The sequence below is a fragment of the Manis pentadactyla genome, chromosome 4 (genome assembly GCF_030020395.1).
Source record: "Manis pentadactyla isolate mManPen7 chromosome 4, mManPen7.hap1, whole genome shotgun sequence".
Taxonomy (NCBI): Eukaryota; Metazoa; Chordata; class Mammalia; order Pholidota; family Manidae; genus Manis; species Manis pentadactyla.
The window spans coordinates 439,479-454,532 of NC_080022.1; the positions used below are offsets into that span (position 1 = coordinate 439,479).

The window sequence follows — 15,054 nt, forward strand, 5'->3', positions numbered from 1 at the left end:
GAACTTACACGCCTCCCCTCCCCAGCCCCCTGAGCGAGCAGAGCGAGGCGGGTGGGCTGATGACGGGCAGCAGGTGCAAGCGCAGTTTATTAACTGATCTGGAGCAGGGCCCAGCTCTGCCAGTCTGAGGCTTGGGCACGAGGCCCTGCGGGCACGAGGTCCTGACACAGGCAGTGGGGCGGGAGTGGGGGCAGAGTTCAAGCAGGGAGGGAGGAAGGAGTTAATTCTGCTCTTTAGGGCTCATAGCCAGCAGGTGAGAGAGTTGAGGGAGCCCAGTCAGCACCCACCTTGCTGCCCATGGGGCCTTCCTAGGCAGCCTTTGCATAGTGACCAAGCAACTGGCCTTGGCCTGACCAAAGACCCAAGTTGGGGAGAGGCCCAGCCACTGCCCCAGGGCTCCAGAAAAGGGGATCACTGAAGGCATTGGTAGGACCTGGGGAGTGACCCGAGGGACCCCTGGGCCCACTGAGGGCCTAGCCCAAGGGATAAGGCTGGTGAGGGAGCAGGGCAGAGCTGCAAGGGTCCCCTGCGGCAGCACACAGAGCCGGGGGTCAGGGTGGTGCTCCGGAGTCCGCAGAGAGAAGGTGTGAGATCAGGTGAGGCTGTTGTAGAAAATCCACTCAGTCTGTGACAAAGAACATCAGATGCAGGGGTGGACAGTGACAAAACCCTTTATGCGCTGGCTTTGGGCCAAGTACCTCTGCAGGAGGTGGGTTAGGGCTGCCAGCACTGGGGCCGGCATGGCCAGCCATGTGGCCTCAGGATGCTTGCATCCAGCCAGGGCTGAGGCCCCAGGCCAGAGCCTCTGCCCCCAGCACCCGAGAAGCCCAGCCCGGATGCCGGGGTCACTAAGTGAGGTACGCGGGTTGATTCCCTGGATGGACTGCCCCTCTGACCTCGAAAGGCGCTGGTGGCCAGCCACCAGCCAGGGCCCAATGGAGGGGCTCTGGGGGTGTATAGGAGAGACCCAACTAGCAGGTCAGCATTCTGGGGCAGTAAGGGTGGGAGCAGGAGGTGACACAGGCAGGGGGCAGGGAGAGGGGCACAGGGACAGAGGGGCACAAGGTGACTCGGGGCCTTCAGAGTGGTTTTTGACATGAGCGACCCAGACCCCCGAGGAAGGGGTCACCTAGAGACACAGGGTCCCCGCGTGGGGTGAGGGGCCCCGGATGACACAGCGCCTCCCAGGGAACATGGGGCTTCAGAAGATTCAGTGCTGGGGCCCCGGGGGTCCGGCAGCTCCACCAACGGCAGAGCAGGCGGCTGGGGCTCCCCGAGCCCAGCACCGGCGCCCTCAGGAGCTGGGCCCAGGCTGTCCAGGCACAGGCAGGGTGAGAGCCCAAGGCGGTTTGGCAGCCGGGCCAGTCCCGCCCTAGCTCTCCTCCAGGTGGAGGATGATGAACTCCTGGATGCACCTGCGGTACTGGAGCTCCGTGGGGCTGCTGCCAGCCAGGAGGCCTGCCTGGCCCGCGGGAGCCTCGGCCTCGCGCATCTCCTCAGCCATGCGGGCCAGCCGGAGCCTGGAAGGGCAGCAGCGTGAGGCGCGCCCGGCCCGCCACACCCCCGCATGGAGATCCCCAGCGACGGTCACCTCCACGGGGACGCCGCCCCAGCCCTCTCCTCCGGAATCCCGACGGGTCCCCCCTACCTCCCAGACCTCCTCAAACCAGACACCGGCCCCAAGGTGAGCCAGTCTGCGCTCACAGCGTGACGATGTCGGCGTTTGCCTCCTGGACCGCGATGCTCAGCGGGTCCTGCTTTTCGTGGTCCACCGCGTGCTGGTCCGCCCCCCGCTTCAAGAACAGGCAGACCTGGCTGAGGGCAGAGAGACAAGTCAGGGAGGGCTGGGGAGCGCGGGGCATCCCGGGCCTGGGCGAGAAGGACGCGCGCCCGCGACTCACCCAGTGCGGCCCAGGAGCGTGGCGTGGTGAAGGGGAGCGCGGCCCCGGCTGTCTCTTTGGTTCACATCCGCCCCGTTTTGCAGGAGGAATTCACAGACGATCAAAGAGCCCTGGGGAGCCGGGGAGTTCCCACTGAGCAGAGGAAGCGGCCCTGGCGGGGCCCCAGCACTCCTGACAGCAGCCCTGGGCGCCCGTGGCCGGGACAGAGCCCTGTCTCCAGCAGAGGGACGAGGGGCCCTGGATGCACGCCACAGAAGATGCCTCTTGTTCCGCGCAGCCCCCGCGCCCGCTCACCCCTAGCACAGCCTGCACCAACGGCGTCTTGCCCTCATCCTCCGCGTCGGCCCAGTTGACCTCGGCCCCGTGGGCCAGCGCTGCAGCCAGCGCGGGGAGGTCGCAGGTGCGCGCTGCGCGGTGCGCCAGTAGCCCAGGATGCAGCTCGCGCACGTCCGCCAGGCCCCAGGCGTAGGCCTCGGCCTCGGCCTCGCCATCCGCATCGCCGCTGGACTCCTCCGACTCTGCTGCGCCCTCTGTGGAGAGGGGGGCGGTCAGGGACGGCGACCTGGCCCAGTGTGGTGGTGGGGAGGGGCTACGTCGGAGGCAGGGAGACGCCACCCACCCTCCTCAGTGACACTGTCCACCGCGGAGCTGGCGCCGAAGGCCAGGATGTCCGAGCTGCCGTCGGAGCTGCCCCCTAAGCCGCTGTCGCTGCTCAGACCTGTGGGGTCCGCAGGCAGAGGGGTCCTGAGCATCCCTGACTCCTCCCAGACCCCTGCGAGAAGGCTGGAACACCATCCATCCTCCAGGGATGCCCCCAGGGGGCAGGATCCATCCCCACTAGGGAGGGAGCCCTGCCCAGAATGGGAGGAAAGGGGTGAGAACCAAGTAACAGCTCCAAGGTGCTAGGAGGGTGGCCCACCCGGGAGCCAGAGCCATGTGGAAGCCCACCCTCTCTGCAGGTCTGCCTTAGCAGCATGGATGCTAGCAGGATGAATAGCCATGCTCAGTCATTCAGCCCTGTTTGTGGCCAGTGCATGCTGAGAAGTCCCTGTGCAGAGATGGAGTCCTTGCCAGGCCCTGGAGACAAGGGCCCCAGACAGCACTGGGCCAGCTCTGCCCAGCTCAGGAGGGCAGCCCAGGCTTGGGACCGGCGAGGCAGCAACCTCTGCTGCCCTTGTCACCGGCATCAGCCCTGCCAATTCTTAGCCTCTCCCTGCCTTCTGCTCACAATGCCCAGGGGGCTCTCTACCTGCCTTAGGCCAGTGGGTGCTGAGGAACCCTTAACAGGCAGCGCTTGGGGTGGAGCCCTGACCAGTAGCATATGCCCCCAAATCCAACAGGGGGTGGGGAAGACGCACATAAAGCCTCTCAGGAGCCGGCTGCAACACATGCAGTCAGGCCCCCAGCACATACACACACACACCTGTCCTGTATATCTGTTTGCACATGTACAACCATGTGCACAGTCCACCCACACACCTGTGTGCACCGGCACATGCACATTCACACATCACTCTTGGGGGGCACGGCCTCAGCCTTCAAGTCAGTGACCAAGTTACTCCCAGACCCTCGAGATGCTGTCCTAGCCTTAGCCCGACTGACCCCCAAATTCTCCCCAACCCAGACTAGCCTCAGATGATACCGCCTCCCCAGCCCTTCCCCCTGCAAGGAATGCCCAGCCCACCAGTCCCTGAGCAAGTGGCTGTGGCTCCCCTCATTCATCCAGCCCCCAGGCAAGCCAGGCTTGGACCCTGCTCTGCCACCCCAGCTGGGCTGAGGGGCCCTCCCAGCACTCACTGCGTGGACCAGATGCAGCAGCCCCAGCATCAAAGTAGGAGAAGAGGGAGTCCAGCTCATCTGGGCAGAAGAGCGAGTCCCTCCGGAACTTTCGCTCCACAGTGCCTGCAGCAGGGGGTGGGGAACTGAGGCCCAGGGCACAGTGGAGTGCCCGGGGCATGCTGGCAGCTGAGAACTCAGAGGTGCCCATGAGCCCCTGGCTACCCCGTTCCTGCCCCACCCCACCCTGGCCTCCCTGGTGCCCAACCCCCACCCCTGCCCAGGCACATGAGCCCAGGGTGCCACTTGACGGCAGCCCTCCCACCTGAGGACAGAGCAGCCACAGAGGGCAGGACAGGCTCCAGCCGGACCTTGCGGCGGGCGGTGGGGACATGGGGGGAGCTGTGGTGGTGCTGGCACTTCTGCGCTTTCCAGCGACGTGGGGCCTCCCGGGCTGGTGCCAAGGGTGGCTTCCTCAGGAACTTCTTCTCCACATACTTGTCCTTGATCCAGGCCTCCTTGTCCTGCCTGGATCCGGGGCAGACATGAGCTGGCATCCAGGGGCTGGGGCTCCCCAGCCTGTCCAGGCTGCCCCCGCCTCACCTGGGGCTGCTGGCTGTGGGCTTCCTGCTGCCCAGTCCCTCACACTGGGCCTCATAGATCTGGTTCACAGTGCTGTTCCCAAGCTCGCACATCAGCTAGCAGGAGAAGGGTGTGCGGGCATCAGTCCCAGCTCACAGATGCCCCCAAAGCTTGCAGACTTGACCCCCAGCCCCCGCACCATCAGCCTGCAGCCTGCGGTGGCCCCACACACCTTCAGCAGCTCGGGCTCCCACGAGTCCAGTGTCAGGGACCGCACCTTGGAGCAGTGGACACCCAAACTCCTGGATGGCAAGGAGGCGGGGAGTCAGAGCGGCTCTGCCACGGCCCCCCGCCCAGCCCACCAGCGGACCCACCTGTGGATGCCTGAGCACTCGATGCAGAGCAGCACGCCCAGGTTGATGCTGGCCCAGCGGGGGTCTGGCTGACCGCAGTCTCCACACTGGCTGTTGCCAGCCACGTTCTGCATGCGCTGCAGCACACCCTCACCCTTGCCGCGCTCCCGAGAGTCTGTGGCTGAGTCGATGCTGCTGGTGGACGGGGATGCCGCACGGTCCAGCCTCTGGGGATGTGTGAGGGGCCATTCAGCCCTCCAGGAGCTCAAGTCTGTCTCCCCAGCAGGCCTGCTCTTCCTCCGCAGACAGAGGTGCCAGCACAGGATAGGACCCCTGGAGCACATGCCTGCACACGCATGTGCGTGCACTCACACTCACACAAGCACCATGCACACACATGCACGTGCACACACGTGCCTGCATGTAGCCCACTGGCCCTCTCCCCACGGCACATGTGGAGCCACACCTCACTGTAGCAGCTGTCTGGGCTCTCCCGGTAGGCAGAGGCAATGCTGGCCTGCACCGCTTGGACCCAGGCCTGCCGCAGCTTCTCTGAGTCGGCCTGCAGCATGCAGCTCCTGGAGGGGGGACCGTCAGGCCCGGCAGGCAGGGCCCCCTCCCCCCTCCCCACCCCGAGATGGGCCTCCTCACTTGGTGGGTGACACGACCTCAAAGCAGAACCTCCGCTCGATGTCCTCGCAGGGCTTCACGGAGCACAGGCGCAGGTCGTCGACCACCACAGTCAGCGCGTCCTGCGGGCGGTGCACTGTGGCCCTCAGCTCAGCACCCAAGACCTGGTCCGGTGCTGACCTCCCACTTATTGCTCTACCTTGGAGTCAGACTGTTTGACAGCAAGGGGCCTCTGTCCCCTGGCCACCCAGATTTGGTGCTGTTGGTGTCCTGAGCCCTGTGTGACTCCCGCTGACCAGCCCACCCAGGTCCAGGCCCCGGGGGTGCCTAGCTGTCCAACCCAGCGCCGGCAGCTCTGCAGCGCACCTTGAGCCTCTTCCGGTAGACCAGCTGGCTGTTCTGGATGGAGAACCAGCGCCTGGGTGGGCAGACAGGTCAGGAGGGGGTCAGGCAGGCCCGGACCCCATGTGAGCCGCACAGCCCCTGGGCAAGGCCTGCCCTCACCGGTTCCAGGTCTTGAAGGCGTTGCTGGCCCTCTTGAAGAGGTAGCCCTCCATCACCACACCACTTGGCGCATCCACATCAAACTGTGCTTTGGGCTCGTCATAGGAGAAGTCCTGGGGGCGGTCGGAGCCCAGCCCCCGTGAGCAGCCGCCCTGGCCTGTCAGCACACCGCTGCCCTCCCAGGCTCCCCCAGAGCCCAGGCGGACGTGGGACGCTGCTCTTCATAGCCACTTCCTGACCCGAGCAAGGCCCACTGCCCCAAAACCCCATGGGGGTAGACGCCTCCCGTCACAGCTGGGACCCCAAGAGCACCCTCCCCACCCCCAGCCCTGTCAGGACAGGGGCTCTGGGATCAGGAAGGAAGCTGCCTACCCCCCACCCTGAGCCCTCCATTCATGCCGCCAGCTGGGCCCGCAGCCGGCCTGACAGAGCTCCATTCACGGGAGCTGAGGAGGCACTGAGTGTTGTCCTGTGCATCGGGCACCCAGCCACCTGCTCTGGGGCTGAGTGGGGGCAGGAATGGGCAGCTGCTGCCGCACCCGCGGGGGGACGCTCCCAGCTCAGCCGGCTACCGCCTGCCGGCTGGCTGGCTGTGCTCCCTGGGCCGGTAGGAGGTGTCCTTGGTGCTGAAGCGCTCAGGGTGGAGAGGACAGAGGCTCCACCCCGCCCATCTCCCTCTGCCTCCCACTCCCTCCCCAAGGGTGGAGCCACTCACCTGCAGCAGCGTCTGAGAACCGGCCATGGGGTGGGTGGGCGGAGGGAGAGAGAGCGGGTTAGCAACGGCCCACCCCAACCAGCCAGGTTCTCAGTGGTCCTGGAACAGCTGCTCTGCCCTGGGCAGCCCAGGGGTGGCTGGCTGGCAAGTGAGCCAAGAGGGCCCAGCAGGAGCCAGCGACTGAGACCCCAGAAGCCACTCCTGGCCTCAGAGGAAGATGCTGGATCGGGCCCCAGGCCAGCACCTGTGAGCTGAGGGCATGGCCCGCGGCCCACCCAGTCCTGGCCTTGAGGTGGCCATAGGCCCGCCCATCCCACTGCACTGTGTTGAGGTCCCCAAGCAGGGGGACCTGTTGCAAAGAGAAGCAGGGCCAGCCTCTGCAGAGCGGGCAGGCCTGGGAAAGGACGGGGCAGGTGTGCGGGTAGGCCTCCCAGGTCAGCAGCTTGCAGGGGAGGGGAGGGGAGGTGGTGCCTCCGGGGCCCCATAAGGAGGGCAGGGCAGGGCCTCACCCGCTGCTGGATGGCCGCGTGCTTACGCTCCATCTCCCGCTTCTCCACCGCTGAGGCGATCACCAGCTGGTCCAGCTGTAGGTGCAGGGAGAGAGTGAGGCCCTGCTCAGGGACCTCAGCCCAGGCCCACCCTGCCAGAGGACCACCTCGGCGGCCAGCGTCTTCATGTAGGGGTCCAGCTGGTGCAGCAAGCCGTAGCCCTGCTGGAAGAAGCTGTACTGGGCGTGCATGAAAGACAGCATCTGCAGGTGGGGGCACAGGGGGGGCCTCCTCAGCAATGGCTACACTTGAAGGGGGCGCTCCAGCCCCGCCCCCACGCCAAGCACTCACAGAATCCAGGATCTCAAACTTCTTCTTGGCCTGGAGGACGTTGATCTGCCACGGGAGGAATGAACAGGTGAAGGGTGACAGGCTGAGGCAGCCCTTAGCCTGTGCCTGGCCAGAGTCCACTCGGGCTGCCTGTGCTTCCTTGAGACCCCAAGCTTGTCTCCAGCTCCCTGAACCTGTGCCAGCCCCACCCAGCCACGGTCCTGGTGTCCTTCCCCAAGCCAGAACGTTGGGTCCCTCCCGTGGGCAAAGCCAAGCATTCTCACCCTGCTGGGAGACTCTCCAGATGCTCCCTCAACGAGGTCAGGGGCCTCTGCCCCTGCAGCCCACAGCCCCAGGCTCGTCCCCAGCCCACCCTCACCTCTGGGCTTTTGCCTGGGCACCCCAACCATGTCCCTTCCCGAGAGCTGGCATCTGAGGCTTTCTCAATACAGAGGAGCTGCTCCGGACACAAGCTACATCCGTCGGCAGGATCACCTCTCTGGCCTCCCGCTGTGGCCCAGGACCCTACCTAGCATGCCCAGTGGCCCACCTGGAGCACGTAGTCCAGCGCCAGGTGGCGGAAGCACTTCCGGGTAAGGGTCAGGGCACCTGTGGCCTCTTCCACCTCATGAGGCCGGTGCCGCGGGGCCTGGGCATTCCTCACCAGGGACAGCTCCATGTCCTCTCGCACTCTGTCAAACTGTTTCTTGGTCTCCTTGAACTTCCGCACGTCCCTGGGACCAGCGATGTCGGGTTGGGGGTCTGAGGAGGGGCATGTGCGGGGTCTCCCACCTTCATGAAAGGCCTCCTTCCCTTCCTGGCCCCTACCTGTGTTCCTGGGCCAGATCCTCTTTCTGCCTCCTTGTGCTGCCCCGAACCCCGTCTCCACCCAGGGCCTCCCCCTGCCCTTCATCACCTCACTCCCAGGATGGGTCCAGCCCGCGGCAGCCTCCAGCCTCACCGGGGCTCCAGACTTATATACCCATCAATTCAACATCTCCACGGGGGAGGCCCGTGGGCACCGCGACGGCACATGCAGACACCCAGCTCACACTCCCACCCAGGCCAACCTGCTCCCACGAGTACCCTCCTGCCTGCTCCTCCCCTGCGCTGAGGCCCCACCTGCCCTGTTTCCTCGGCCCAGCCTTAGCCCACCACCCGACCTGTGTCCTCGCTCAGCCCCCACCCACAGGCAAGTCCTCCTAGGCAGGCCCAGGACCTCCCAGGTCAAGCATCGCTACACTGCTCCCACTCCAGCACAGGCATCACCCCTGGGGCCACTCACTCCTTGATGAAGTTGTGGAGCTGCTGGCGCACAGACCTCTGGGCCTGGTCAAACAGGATCTGGAGGCCCAGGGAGCAAGGCAGTTGTGAGGGGTCCATCCCCACACCACCCTGGAGGCCAGGCCCCGACTGCCAGGTGACAGAAGCCACGCCCACTGCCTGGGCCCCTGCTGGCACCCTCATAGAGCTGCTTCAAGAGACCCAGGGCAGTGGGTGTGGCTCCAGGCCTGGGCTAGTGCCCAGGGGCCACAGCTGTGACCACCTGCCCATCTCCCCCACCTGGCTCTTGGCCAGGCTGGAGGCCAAAGCTGACCCAGTCTGGCCACTTCCTATGGCCCCACCCCATGCTGCCAGATGGGGCGGGCACACTTGGTGCAGCACAAGACATCCACAGCGCCTCCGTAGGAAGAAATCAGGTCTGGGCCTCGAGCGAGGACCAGGCCTGAGGACCACATGCTGGGTGACTGTCAGGAGCTGGAGGGGCCTCCCCATGGTACTGATCAGGCCCAAAATCAGGCCCCCATGTCGGGAGCCGGGCCCCAAGGCGAGCAGACAGGCAATCAGAGGGACGGGGCAGGACAAGCTGTCCTGAGCTGGTTTATTTCTGCACTTCCCCTGTGGGGGTGGGGCCCCTTGTTTAGTCTGGGGCTCTGGCTCCCAGGCCGTGGTCTGCCCACCATGCGTGCCTTGGCTGTTCTGTGTGTCTGTGCTGGGGCCCCCAAAGGGCTTGAGGTCGCCTAGACCTAGCGTGGGTAGCAGTGAGGTTGGGGGTCATCCAGAGGCTGTATCTGAGCCTCCACTCATTCTGAGAGCTGCCTCCTCCTCCTGGTCAGAGAACCCTACCTGGTTGGGGGGCCCTGGATGAACCTCCCAGGACTCCCCCACCCACAGACCCCAGGGCCCTCTGCCCTGGGCTGTGTTGCTGTCCCCCCGACCCCCAGGATCCAAGTCCCTCCCCACTGTCCAGCCCTCACATGGGCCACAGCACAGTGGCTCAATGATGCCCCTCACCCCCTAGACTGGAGGAGCAAAATGTGGCCTCCCACAGCCGGTGGCCAGCTCAGCTCCCTCTGTCAGCCCAGAGCTTTTCCAGGCTAGGTGGGGCCTGCAGGGAGGTGCCGGGCGAGTGGGGCCTGGGATGGGGTGGCTGGAGGCATGAGCCCTCGGACGGCGCCCGACCCCCAGCCCTGACAGGGCTTACCATGTGGTAGTTCACCATCTCTTGCAGGCTGTCTCCAAACCTCTGCAGACATTCCTGGGGGGGCAGACCCCTTGCTCAGATGGGACGGCCAGGCCCCCAGAGTGTCCAGCACCTCCCCATCCACAGCCCAGGGCACCCTCAAGAGGCAGCCTGCCTGTGCCCACCCCTGACCAGAGTCGGAGGTCAGCTGCCTCCTCACCGAGATGACAGCATCGCCCTGGCACTGCTGGGACAGGTCACGGACGCCACTCACGAAGAGCCTGTTGGTTGTGACGTAGGCCTTGCCCGCCTCGATCATGCCACTGCACAGTTTCACCAGCTGATGGGGGTGGGGGGGTGGGGGGAAGCGGCACTCACCACCCGAGCATAGCCCTCGTTGCCACAAACAGGCCAGGCCACAGGCAGCACATGTCCCCAGGTGGCCAGAATCCAGCTTAGGGCCCATGTGGGACAGTGGCCCTGCACAGCCACTGCCCCAGAGCCTGCCCAGACCTAGCACAGCAAGGTACTGCCTGGCCTCTGAAACGCGGTGGGAGGCTGGCGCAGGACCAAGCCCCAAGCAAGGAACCCAGGGCTGAGGTGGGCATGTGATCTTGGCCCAGAGTCAGCAGGACCTGCCAGTGCGGGGCTGGGGAAGCTGCCCCTGCTTCCACCCTCTTCCCGTTCCCTGCCCTCCCCCAGTCAGTCCCTCAGACGCACAGCGACCCTCAGCAGCCCAGGGACAGTGGGAGGGGTCTCACCCAGGCCCATCCCACTTGATGGGAGAAGACCTGGGGCTGGCTTGTGCATGCGGTGTGTGCACCTTGCCCAGGTATGGGAGGATGAGTGACACACAGGTGGCTACACACGAAATGGGGTCAGGACTGCGCATGGGGGTCAAGAGAGCAGCCTGGGACCCCCGTGCACTCCAGGCCCTCACCTTGTCCAGCTTGGCCTCGATCTCAACCACGTCAGTCTCCACCTCATCGACGGTGGCCCTGCAACAGGAATGGCGGGGCTGGAGGCAGACCTGGCAGCGTCGCCTCCCCACGCTCCACCCAAAGGGGTCTGTGGGGAAACAGCGCTGCGTGGCCCACACCTGCTTGCTCCCTGCCATCCCATGCCCCTCAGACACACCAGGAAGTGGAGGCTGGGAGAGGCAGATGCCCTGGCAGGAGGGGAAAGGACTGGGGCCCAGGTCCACCTGACGCCAGAGCTGCCCGACACCCACCACTGCAGGGAGGAAGAGGCCCCACCGGCTGTGGCGTCCCCACCCAGGGTCTGGCTGCTGTGGCCCCAGGGAGAGAAGACCAGACAACCCCTAAGGATGGGGGTGGCTGGAATCCCAGCAGAGGCATACCCCCAGAGCTCCAGAGCTAGGGCCAAGCCTCACCGGCCACTCACATGGCCCAGCCACCCCATCTCTGCGGGGCTCAGAGTTGGCTCAGACCCTATGTGAACCCTCGGCTCCTCTGCAGCCCACTGTGGCCTAGGGCCAGTAGACCCTGGGGCAGACCCGTCTCTGTCAGCACCCACGAGCCCCGGGCAGCTGCGCTCTCTGGTTCTCACGGCACCAGGGGACCTCAGGCCAGTCGTGGAGGGCTGCCCCGGACTCCCTCAACCTTAGAACGCCTAGCTGCACAGTCTGCCCTGAGGGGGTGTGGGTCTACCCTCACAGTAGCCCATCCTCAGGAGGCAGTCTGACAATGGGGTTGCCTTGGGGAGGGAAGAGTTAACGCATGACATCACCAGAGAAGCCCCGGAAGGCAAGAGGCAGATGGACCAGACACGTGACCTCCACCCCCCCAGCCCCACCCGCTCCAAGCTCCAGGAACAGGAAATAGGGAAATAGGGCCCCACCCCCAAACCAGCTCAGCTGGCAAGCTGGGACCATCTGGCCTATTGGAGACAAGGAACAACGGGGTATGGGGCTCAGGACTGGGGGAGGCAGGCCTCCAGGGACGTGTCCTGGATGGGGGTCGGGCAGAGGGGAGGGCACCTGGCCCAGGGGCCCGCGCTGCCTCTCGGCCAGCAGGGGGAAGGCGGTGTTCCCGGATTCCTGGGCCTGGGGGAAGGAGCTCCGTGAGCCTCCCTTAGGAGCCGAGGGGAGGGCACCTGGCTGCCCCAGCAGGGGTCTTGAAGGTCCCACAGTCCTCCCAGTAGGACCTGGGCTCCTCTCTGAGCAGCCCCGTCCTTCCGGCGCGGGAAGGAGACCCTGCTCCGGAGCAGGGGGGGCGTGAGGGGATGTCTGCTGCCCAGCTTCCCAGGACTGAACCGCAAGGGGGTGTGGACTGAGGGGTGGCTGGCTGCATGAGGCTCAGACCCTGGGGACCCGACTGGTGCTGAAGCCTCCCCCACTAAGGGTCCCAGGGCAGGGAAGGACCCCCCACTCAGGAGAAAGTGCCCCTGGAGCCCCAGCCCCCCATGCCCCCTCACCCACTCCACAGCCCCCAGCTGTATGGAGGTCCACCGTGCTGGGCCGGGTGCCTGGTCCCTAGAGGGCAGGTAGGGGTGGGCCACACCTGAGGCTGATGTGTTCACTGGGCAAGGTGGGCGCTCAGCGGGGAGCAGAGAGCCAGCACCTTGTCCAGGGGCCCACACCCTCAGCTCTCCCCTCCCCTGTCCCCAGGGACCGACCGGGGCGCCCTCTCCTGCCCTCCCCCCAGGATTCCCTCAGCTGCTTAGAGAATGGAGAGGAGGGTGAGGCTGGCTCCCCCACCACAGCCGTGACTCAGCGCCTGAGGCCCCACCCAGGGGAGGGGGCACCAAGAACAAGGGGCAGGCGGTGCCCCAAGCCTGTCCAGGAGAGTCTGGACACCCCCAGACAGTACCCCAGGGCTGTGGGATTCTCCCAGGCTAAGAGTATGCAGGAAGGGTCCCCCTTCCCAGGGCTGGGACCACCTGGCCCTATGTCACTGATTATACTCTCCCTCACAGCCCCACTTTGGCCCACCCCAGGCCAGCCTCCGGGAAGTCCAGGTTACATCCTCAGCAGCACCTGAGGGTGAGCGGACAGAAGGACCCCAGGATGGCCTCAAATCCATTAACTCTCAGCTCAAAAACCCATCCAGGGCAGTTTCTGTAGCCCAAGGTCTGGGGGAATCTCCTCAGTCCCCACCCCAGGCCTGGCTGGGCACTTTCCCTGGCAGGTCCTCCCTGCCATAGGAAGCACAGCAAAGCCCAGGCAGTTGCCCCCCACTGCGGTGCCACAGGTGGAGCAGGCTGGTGTGGGTGGGAAGGCTGGGGTGAATGGGGTGCTGGGGCCCCAATCTGACCAGGCAAAATAGGCCTGGACACCTCCAGTGGGGGAGAGCATGAGATTCTGAGCCAGGGGCCGTGACGGGGCTGACCAAGACCCCAGCTGAGGCCCTGGCTCCACCTCCCCACCCCAGCCTGGTCACAGAAGGCAGTGCAGTGGTGGAGACCCAGGATCGTGGGTGCCTGAGCCACTCACATCTCTCTGCCAATCAGCAACCAGGAGATGGGGGAGCACAGAGGCTTGCCCAGCCCCACTGACCAGGCCATCCTCTGGACCAACTCCTGGTGCCTTGTCCACAGCCTCCCCAGGCCCTAACTCACACCCCTGTGAGGTGGTCATGCAAGGGCCCTGGGGTAAGAGAGCCGATGCTGAGGCCCTCTCAGAGACCAGACACGCACATGCACATACCCGAGCACACACGTGCAAGAGGCACAGTAGCCATGCTCATGTTCTGTCAAGTGTGCATGCAAGCATGCATCAGCACAGGGCGCTCACAGATCTGTGTGTGTTCGTGGGCTCCAGTGCTGGCATACATATGGACAAACTAACCTGTGCTTACTGCCAAAACGCACTTGTGCAAAATGAATACACAGTACATATATGTTTCCACACCAAGGGACAATATGTGCACTCACATGCATGCACCCACCACCATTCTACACGCTGGCATCTACAGGGCAGCCCAGATGCAGTTCACACACACATTGATGTTCAGGGTCTGGCACTTCAAGGAAGGGTGCAGAGACAGAGCTCACACTTGTGCACCTGAGCAAAAGCATGTGCTGCTGGGTTCAGGCAGACAGGCGTACATAACACACATGTGCACAGAGATGAGCAAGCCTGTACCCCCAGGAAGGACCGAACACAATTCCCAGGCAGTGCACAGCCCAGAACCTCCCACTGGAACATCACCCCTCATCTGTTCCACCTAGCCCGAACCGCTCCAGGACCGAGGCAGGGCTCCGTCTGCCTGTCACCCGTGCATTACTCTGGGCACACGGACCCTGGCATATTCCAGGACAGACGCGCACCCAGACAGCCCTGGCCAGAGCAGGGCCACAGGAGGCACAAAGCGGGGCGGACGCTGCCACTGAGCCTCGGCCGGCCGTCGGCGGCCCCGCCCCACGCTCTCACCCTCCGAGAGGAGTGACCACCAGCGGCATCTTTTGTTTGGGCCCTCGGCCGGGCGCTGCGGGTTTTGTCCGAGGGGAAGTCATCCCTCTCCCATCCCGCTCTCGCGCGGGGCAGGAGAGAACACCGACGCCCCACCCCGCGCCCACCCGGAGGCCCGGGGACCCCGAGGGGGCGGTGACCCAGCCGACCACAAAGGGTCGCGGGTCCCGGGCGCACCTGAAGCGCGGCGAGTCCTTGATGCACTCCTCGAACTCCACCGTCATGGCTGCGGCGGCGCGCGGCGCTCACTGGCAGGAGGACCACGGCGCCCCGAGCGGCATCCCTGACCGTCCCGGCCCGCTCGCCCGCCCGCCAGCCCCGGAATGGGCCGCCGAGCCGCCGCCCCGCCCCGCCTGTCACCACCGGGGAGCGTCGCCAAAGTCAGCCGCCCGCGTGCCGCCCGCCTGTCACTGCCGGGGAGAGTCGCCAAAGTCCGCCTCCCACGCTACGCCCGCTGTCACCGCCAGGGAGTGTCACCAAACACCCCGCCCTGCGGTCTCGGGCACGCCCGACTCTGGTAGAGACGCTCCTATGTCCCGCCCTCTCGTTCCCGGCCAACGCGAGTCGCGGGCGTAGGCGGGCCCAGCAGAGCCGGGCTCCGGGAGCAGTCCGTCAGGCCACCCCGCCGCTCCAGCTATCCGACTGACGCGCGACTCCCGCAGTTTGCAAACCACGTGCGTGGGTCGCGGCGAACGGCCTGGCTCCGGAAGGACCAGAGTGAGGGGGCGGGCGAACGGGGCCCACGCGCTCCACAGCGGGCTGGCACTTCGCACCTGCTCCCTAAGTCTTGCCCCGCCTCCGCTCCCCGGCCCTTGGCAGCCAGGGGGTGCTGGTAAGCTGGGATGCCGGGGCGGGGCGAACGAGAAAGCGCAGGCGCGG

General features: G+C 65.6%; 1 protein-coding gene and 1 long non-coding RNA gene across 7 annotated transcripts; one reads left to right on the plus strand and one right to left on the minus strand.

Annotated features, from left to right (window-relative positions):
• Nucleotides 1-69: 69 nt before the first annotated feature.
• On the minus strand, nt 70-14,973 carry ACAP3 (ArfGAP with coiled-coil, ankyrin repeat and PH domains 3). 6 transcript variants are annotated; one of them, XM_057499571.1, is made up of 25 exons: nt 14,353-14,972; nt 10,684-10,741; nt 9,964-10,083; nt 9,765-9,818; nt 8,565-8,623; nt 7,830-8,013; nt 7,301-7,345; nt 7,117-7,212; nt 6,971-7,045; nt 6,462-6,473; nt 5,747-5,859; nt 5,609-5,660; nt 5,264-5,364; nt 5,079-5,190; nt 4,634-4,839; nt 4,492-4,561; nt 4,281-4,375; nt 4,003-4,205; nt 3,699-3,803; nt 2,521-2,619; nt 2,196-2,431; nt 1,902-2,011; nt 1,705-1,815; nt 1,416-1,520; nt 70-625 (listed from the first exon to the last, which is right to left on the minus strand). In XM_057499571.1, the coding sequence occupies exons 1-25, from the start codon at nt 14,397-14,399 to the stop codon at nt 412-414; spliced, it is 2,682 nt and encodes an 893-aa protein (XP_057355554.1). In that variant the 5' UTR covers nt 14,400-14,972; the 3' UTR covers nt 70-411. The 6 variants fall into 6 exon arrangements, 5 of the variants coding, with proteins under 5 accessions (XP_057355554.1, XP_057355556.1, XP_057355557.1 ...); XM_057499573.1 differs by lacking the exon at nt 14,353-14,972 and adding an exon at nt 11,148-11,414; XM_057499574.1 differs by lacking the exon at nt 2,521-2,619 and having other exon boundaries at nt 14,353-14,973.
• Nucleotides 11,607-13,531, plus strand: LOC118911059 (uncharacterized). The gene is made up of 2 exons (XR_005024324.2): nt 11,607-11,666; nt 12,373-13,531. It is a non-coding gene; the product is annotated as an uncharacterized LOC118911059 (long non-coding RNA).
• Nucleotides 14,974-15,054: the final 81 nt, after the last annotated feature.

What these genes read in the sequence shown, in the direction of transcription:
- ACAP3 (XM_057499571.1), bottom strand. Translation starts at nt 14,399, where the DNA reads ATGACGGTGGAGTTCGAGGAGTGCATCAAGGACTCGCCGCGCTTCAG. An exon ending in GAGTGCTCAGGCATCCACAG is followed by an intron (nt 4,562 to 4,633) that starts GTGGGTCCGCTG and finishes CTTGCCATCCAG; the next exon opens with GAGTTTGGGTGTCCACTGCT. An exon ending in TGTGGCTGCTCTGTCCTCAG is followed by an intron (nt 3,804 to 4,002) that starts GTGGGAGGGCTG and finishes CCCCTGCTGCAG; the next exon opens with GCACTGTGGAGCGAAAGTTC.